This window comes from Babylonia areolata, chromosome 9 (genome assembly GCF_041734735.1).
Source record: "Babylonia areolata isolate BAREFJ2019XMU chromosome 9, ASM4173473v1, whole genome shotgun sequence".
Classification (NCBI taxonomy): Eukaryota; Metazoa; Mollusca; class Gastropoda; order Neogastropoda; family Buccinidae; genus Babylonia; species Babylonia areolata.
Window position 1 is genome coordinate 9,972,310 of NC_134884.1, and position 7,500 is coordinate 9,979,809.

General features: G+C 45.5%; 1 protein-coding gene across 1 annotated transcript in view; it reads right to left on the reverse strand.

The window, feature by feature from the left end:
* LOC143285946 (uncharacterized) overlaps positions 1–7,500 on the reverse strand; it is a 124,886-nt gene that overhangs the window by 55,275 nt on the left and 62,111 nt on the right. The window contains exon 8 of the mRNA XM_076593397.1: positions 2,215–2,336. Coding sequence (XP_076449512.1) covers positions 2,215–2,336 — 122 coding nt within the window. The remainder of the gene's footprint in view (positions 1–2,214; positions 2,337–7,500) is intronic.

The window sequence follows — 7,500 nt, forward strand, 5'->3', positions numbered from 1 at the left end:
CCAAGGGAGAGCGCGTCGCTACACTACACCGCCACCCATTTTTTTGTATTTTTTTCCTGCGTGCAGTTTTATTTGTTTTTCCTATCGAAGTAGAGTTTTCTTCAGAATTTTGCCAGGAACAACCCCTTTGTTGACGTGGGTTCTTTTACGTGCTCTAAGTGCATGCTGCACACGGGACTTCGGTTTATCCTCTTATCCGAATGACTAGCGCCCAGACCACCACTCAAGGTCTAGTGGAGAGAAGGAAATATCGGCGGCTGAGCCGTGATTGGAACCAGCGCGCTCAGATTCTCTCGCTTCCTATGCGGACGCGATACCTCTAGGCCATCCACACCACACAGACGCCATACATTCCAAACACCAACTAAACGTTACCTCTAGGCCATCACTCCACTGTAAGAACGAGGACAGAAATAACTGCATCCTTCATTATGATCAATCGTTACCAAAAAAAAAAAAAAAAAAAAAGAAAAAAAGAAAAAAAAGAAAAGAAAAAAAGAGAATAATAATAATAATAATAATAATGGTATTTATATAGCGCTGGATCTTGTGCAGAGACAAATCAAAGCGCTTTCGCACCAGTCATTCACACGCATGCATAACTCTAATACTGCAGAAACTAAAGACAAGGAAGGGCAGGCAAGGGAGGCTATTTTGGGAAGAGGTGGGTTTTAAGGCCAGACTTGAAAGAGTTGAGTGTGGAGACTTGACGAAGCGAAAAAGGAAGTTCATTCCAATCGCAAGGTCCAGAAACAGAGAAAGAACGGCGGCCAATAGTCGAGTGTTTGAATCTGGGTATGCGTAAACAGAGTGGATCCGAGGCCGATCGTAGTGAGCGAGATGGAGTGTAGAGGTGAAGGCAGCCGCAGAGATAGGAAGGGGCAGTTTTGTGAATGCATCTATAACATAGAGTGCTGATCTTGTACTTTATTCGGTGTGAGACAGGGAGCCAGTGGAGATGTTGCAAAAGAGGAGTGATGTGCTCAGGGAGAGGAGGAGGAGGAAAAGGAAGAGCAGGACCAGCGTGAGAAAGAGACAGAGACAGACATACAGAGAAAGAGACAGAGACAGACATACAGACAGGAAGGCAGTGATACATGTGTGTTTCCACTTATTCTCACTGAGACAGGAGATGCCTGTTCGTTTCTTTCAGAAAACAGCTAGTGGAATTTGACCGTGTTGGGCCGTGTTCTATGACATGTAGGTAAACATCGTTTTCTGGCGTTGTCAAAATGGGACACAAAACCAAACAGTGTAACTAATCAGCAAAAATCATTTGTGGAACATTTGTCACAGATTCTTTCATTTCTTGGTAAATTGTTGAAACTCAGTTTATCAACAGGAAGTGCATTGTTGGCTGATCTAAACATAGCTAAACTCGATTAGATAATTAGTTGGTAACACTGTAAAATAAGCATCTTGATTAAAATCGGGTTTAACTATCCTGTAATTGTTAAACACTGTGTCGTTATCTACATATGACACCAATCTTGCAGAAACCGATCTTTTAAACTGCGCATATCTTTCGCTTTAAACCATGCAGGATGTGCAATTGATTTGTGTTGGTTCAACCAGAAACTACTAAATTCGATTTCATTCAAGATAGTGTGAATGCTTTTCAAGTATTGGTCCTGATATATGTTGGTGCTGCATAAATTGAAGACACATTTGTAAGTAATCGAAGACAGCTTAGAGGTTGTTTAGCAAGTAAAAAGCTTATACCAGAGCACTATCATTCTGCTTTTCACAGAGACAGAAACAGGAAACTTACCAGTTTCACCAAATACCATAAAAGATAAGGTAAGACTGTTTGAGTTTCAGAACTAACTTGTAAAATTTCTTTTGCAGTTTTGTCATAATATCAGATATATCAAAACCCAAAAGCTCACAACAGATCGACCGACAGACAGACAGACCGACAGAGACAGACACACAGACAGACAGACAGAAACAGGCAGACAGACAGACAGACAGACACACACACACACAAACAGTAGGTAAAGACACAGGTGTGTCACCACCACCACCACCACTACTGACTGAGATAGGAGGTGCTGTTTCAGCAGATGCTGTGTGTCGCCGTTGAGACAGACAGACAGACAGACAGACAGACAGACAGACAGACCCACACACACACACACACACACACACACACACACAGAACACACAGGTAGGTAAAGATACAGGTGTGTCACCACCACCACCACTACACACTGAGACAAGAGGTGCTGGTTCAGCAGGTGCTGGGTGTTGTTGCTGAGGATCGAGGCCAGCATCCCTCCCCGGGACTCGCAGTCTGTCTGCCCGTCAGCCCACGTCTCCGCCCGGTGGATCACCTGTCAACCAACACAACGGGCTTCTTAGCCCACCGCTTCCTCACAATCACCACACGCTTTTTCCACAGGAGAGAACAGCGCAAGGGCGTACCCCCGCATTTAATGATAGTAATGATGTACATTTATATAGCGCCCTTTCTCTCTTATAGCTCAGGGCGCTTTACATTTGTATTTGTATTTGTATTTCATTTTATCACAACAGATTTCTCAGATTTACATGGAAAAAAAATTACAAATTACAAATCATTCATGGCCACTCTTTCTCAAATCCACTCCTCCCTCCGTCCCCCTCCTGCCCCCCCCCCCCCCCCCGCACCCCCCCCCCACACACTCTCCCTTTCCCACTCTTCATACATCCAAAGTGAGCTGGGTGGTGTTGGAGAACAAGGAAACTGAGAGTGCTTATTGATAGGTTTTAAAAAGATGAGGTTTTAGTGATGAGAGAAAAGCAGAAATAGAATCAGATGCACGGATATGACGAGGAAGGCTGTTGGAGACGTGGGCAGCAGCAAAGAAGAAAGAACGTTCACCATAGGTTCTTGTTATTGACACGAGGGAGTTTCAAAAGATAACAGTCCCAGAATGACACGCTTTATTCCACATCGCGTTAGAAAGCGTAAGGGCGTGCTCCCGCTCCCCCCCCCCCACCTCCGTCCGCCCCTCTACCAACACCACCCCCCCGCCCCCCACACTTTACGAGAAAACGTGGTGTTGTGAGAAAGCGTGGTCGTTTCCATTGCGAGAAAGTGTGGCTGGCGCCCCCATGAGTGAAAAGGAGTGGGAAGTCCCTCGTGTTTGAAAATGACTACAACAGTTCCTTTGTCATCGGGGTTGCTTTCTTGTCTCTTTCCCCAACAGGAGGCTTTGAGAAAAATGAGGGAGAAAAAGACGAAAGAGAAAGAGAGAGAGAGAGAGGGGGGGGTGGGGTGAGGGGGGGGGGGGTATTACGACGACAACGACGATCATGTTAAGATTTGTGTTGTGAAAATTCAAGAAACCAAGCGCGATAACAAAAGAAACGTTTCTGATAAAAAAAAAAATCAACAACAACAACGTAAACAGATAAAATAACGAGGACTTCCCAGGCTGTCTCACATACTGCGTGAAAACATGGTGGCGCTACTCTTTTTTTTTTTTTAATAGTGAGAAAGCCTAACAGTAGAACCACCATGCTTTCTCGCAAATTCACGCCTTCTCTGAAAGGGAGAAAACAGTTTCCTGGCAGTTCTAAGCTTTCTCCAAAGTGGGCGCACTCACTCTATCTCTCCTTTCTCAGTGTGTGATGAAGCGTGGGACTGTGAGTAAACGTGAGGTCACAGTGTTTTTGGAAAACAACTGTCAACTGCTTTCCTGCTGGTGAAGCACCAGCCACCTGGGGCCGTATTCAAGAGAACATCGTGCCTGAGGGTAAATGTGTACCTGCGGGTAATCTGCCTGAGGCAAGGGAAATTACCCGAGGGTAAGCAATATCCAGTATTCATGAACACAAGAGTCTACCCGCGTGTCTACAAACCCGAGGGCAATGTACCCTCACTACCTGCCAAGGGTGACTGCCCACAAAGCAGGGGTAAATATGGCGCAGCCTTTTGCAGCATTTTTCTTTCTTTCTTTTTTTTTATTTATTTTTTTTAGAGGGAAAACAGGCATGCTTTACGGATAGCGCGTGTTTTGCGAACCCTCTCTACTATGTTCCGAGCTGTGGTGGATGAGAAGTGAAACTGAGAGCATGCGCAGATGGAATCATCAGGATTTTATTTTTTAAAAAGACGATGGGTTAGCTGTCTGAGCCAACTGGTGTGTCTTGAAAACGAAGATAACTTATCCTTCAAGGTAAACTGTACCCGCGGGTGCTAACCATGTCGAAGATAACTTGCCTGAAGGCAAAATGAATTTTGTCTTGAAGCCCCTGGTGTCTTCTTGGTTAATCCATGATGTTTCGCTTAGTGTACCTGTATTGTAGACCTACATGCTTCAGGAAAGTTAAAGTTACTTGCCAGGCCAATGATTGTCCTATCAGTTAAATTACTACCAGTTGGTGTGTCGTTTATTTTGGGTAATGGGTTAAGGAGTTGAGTGTGGAGATTTTTCGATCTCCAACAGATGTGCAGGTCTGCTGGTGCCTAATTCCCCGTCGTGTGTATACACACTTGCAGAAGATAAAATGCACACACACGTTAAAGATCCCGTAATCCAAGTCAGCTTCCGGATAGTTATGGAATCAAGAACAGACCCAGCACGCATCCCCCACCCCCACCCTCCCGAAAACGGAGAATTATAGCCTTGCAGGTAACCCGTCAGTGCATTCGAGTGAACCGTAGCATATGCAGTCCACAAACGAAGAAGAATTAGAAGAAGACGTCATGGCTTAGTCATCAGTTCTAATTGTATGAACTGCGCTCATGTACCCGTCGATAGAACTAAAAGTCTAACGGGAATTACTTCGTCCAAGCAAAGCACACGCCAGCAAATGGGCCAAAAATAAAGCAATGAATACTGCAGGAAGATTAAAGCGAATGTCATTAGCAAGTCCCGGTACGGAAACATGGAAATGTTTCAGACATGACTTGGAAGATCGAATATTAATTACTTTTCCTATTACTCTTTCTCAACCTGATTGACCTGATTTTAAGTAACTTCGGAAAAACCGCAGGGAGAAAGCGAAAGAGGCAGTGTGTGTGTGTGTGTTTGTGAGAGAGAGAGAGAGAGAGAGAGAGAGAGAGACAGACAGACAGACAGACAGACAGACAGAGGCATAGAGACAAACAGAGACAGAGAGACGGAGACAGAGAAATAGAGGCAGGGAAAGAGGGAGAAATAATGAGAGGGAAATTCATTAAGATAGATAGATAGATAGACAGAGAGAGAGATAGAGAGAGAAAAACAGAGAGAGACGTAGACAGACACAAACACAGAGAGAAAGACAGATAGACAAAAAGAACAACAAAGAACCAAGTGGACAATCAAAATAGAAAGCTTTTTTTTTAAATTAACATTTCATGAATTTCCAAAGCAGGTTTTGTTTGTCAACTATCAATATATCTGCCTACCTGTATATCAATCTGTCATCCTCCTGTCTGCCCATGTCCACAGCCCCGCCCCCTTTCTCCCACCACACATCCCTCACCACGATCATTCCACAAAACTTCCCATTCCCTCACATAGTTTCACCATTCTCTACTGGTTGGGTCTCTACTATACGCATGAGAAGTCCCTCGTTAAACTGGTATTGTCGATAGGAAATTGTTCAGTCTGTGATGTTTGTGTTTCTGTACTTGAGTCCCCTCTATATCTCTGTCCACTTCATTCATTCAACATTCTTTCTTTCTTTCTTTTCTTTCTGTCTGTCCCTCCCCCTCCTCCCTCACAGAAGCTGAATTATTATCAGCGTATGATATCTCACTTTCTTTTTCAAAGTCTGGAGAGGGTGTTGACAAGGTATTCAAGACTGCACAGTTTATCTTTAAAATCTCAAAATGGTTTGTGGTCTTTTATTAGATCCCGGGCGTTTACAAGATAGTTCACAACGTATGTTAGATGAAAACTGCAGAGTCACTGCGCTATGGAATGATGGAATGTTCAAGCAGTCCGTCACATCTCTCTACACTCCATCATCTACAGTCCGTTCCCCACAGGGTGCAGCGTTCAAACCACGGTTTTCCAGTTTAGAGTTTCCTGAAATTACTTTCAGCAAAGAAAGCAAGATATTTCAACTAATTGTATTTAGATTTAACAGAATCAAACTGGATGAAGACACCATGAACAAATTAACCAGCCAGGGTGTTTTTGTTTTTCGTTTCCCAACAAGCCAAGAATAAACGAAATTTGAATAGTGCTTCAAATTCCCTGGATCGAGCACAGGACCAGTGAACATGTACGGAGCAGAATTGAGAACCTTGCTGGACCTCAGGAACCTCTCCTTTCAACTGTGAAGAGACGCAAGCTGGTCCAAAACAATCATGCAAGGCACCATCGGGGGCGGGAGAAGAAGAGGAAGACAGCGGAAGAACTGGCATGAGAACATCAAACAATGGACCGGACTCCACACACGTGAGCTGCTGCCGACGGCTGCCGACAGAGACAGATGGAGAAGGGAGGTTGCGTCTGCGGTCCTCAGGCTTCCCCCAACGACTACTTTGTAGTTATGGGCCTGAGGTGAGGTTGGTACGAGGGATTTTGTACAGGAAGTGAGCTGGGAGTGAGATAAAGGGGCATAAATATGAAACTGAGGAACTTGCTGCTAAATGTTACCGCACTTCCGGCGATCCGTCTGGCAAGAGCGATAACGCTTCGGACCAGTCGTCCGGTCTGGTTTATCGGTTATCGGCAGTCGTTCCTTGTCCACTCGTGGGCGACAGTTCAGTTGCGGGGTGCGACAGCTGAGATGGGGATGGGTGGGGGTGGGGGGCAGGTGTGTGTAGCGGACGTTGGCTTCCTGGACAGCTGGTCAGCGGTTCTGTCCCTTACTACAGTGCGATGGTCAGTGAAGTGGGCAATGAGTGCAATCAGCACACTCACACCACTGGATTGTAAGTGACATCTTGCTGTTTGTGGGTGAAAGTGGTGTTTCCCTATTGTTTGATTTTTCGCCCGTCCCTTTGTTCGCCACTCTCATGCAACACAACCATCTCTCTCTCTCTCTCTCTCTCTCTCTCTCTCTCTTAATTAATTGTAGTGATCGGTATGGCTTGTTGTGTTGGTACAAAATTAATAGTGATAGTATCGCCTCTTGTTCGTACGGGGGCAATGGCCTTAAATGAAAAAAAATCATATGAATCTCTGTTTTTGTCTCTACCCCGCTCCCCCCCCCCCTCTCTCTCTCTGTCTCGCCCCCCCCCCTCTCTCTCTCTATCTCTCCCCCCCCTTTGCCGCCTCAGTCTCCTTCTCCTTTTCCTCTCCCTGCTCCTCCCTCCTTCTCCTTTTCCTCTCCCTGCTCCTCCCTCCTTCTCCTCCCTCTCAGTGCTGTTTTAGCGAACACACATTTGTCTGGACGTCTCTCACAACTGACTGCAGGCACACACGGGACAAAGACGGCAGCCTTACAGTGACCTGGAGGGACTGGGTGCCGTTGATGTGGTCCCCGACAAGAGGTCTGACGACCAGGGAAATAAATTGCACTGCAGCAGCGGGCGAATGAAGAAGTGTGCTTGATTAGTTAATGCAGATG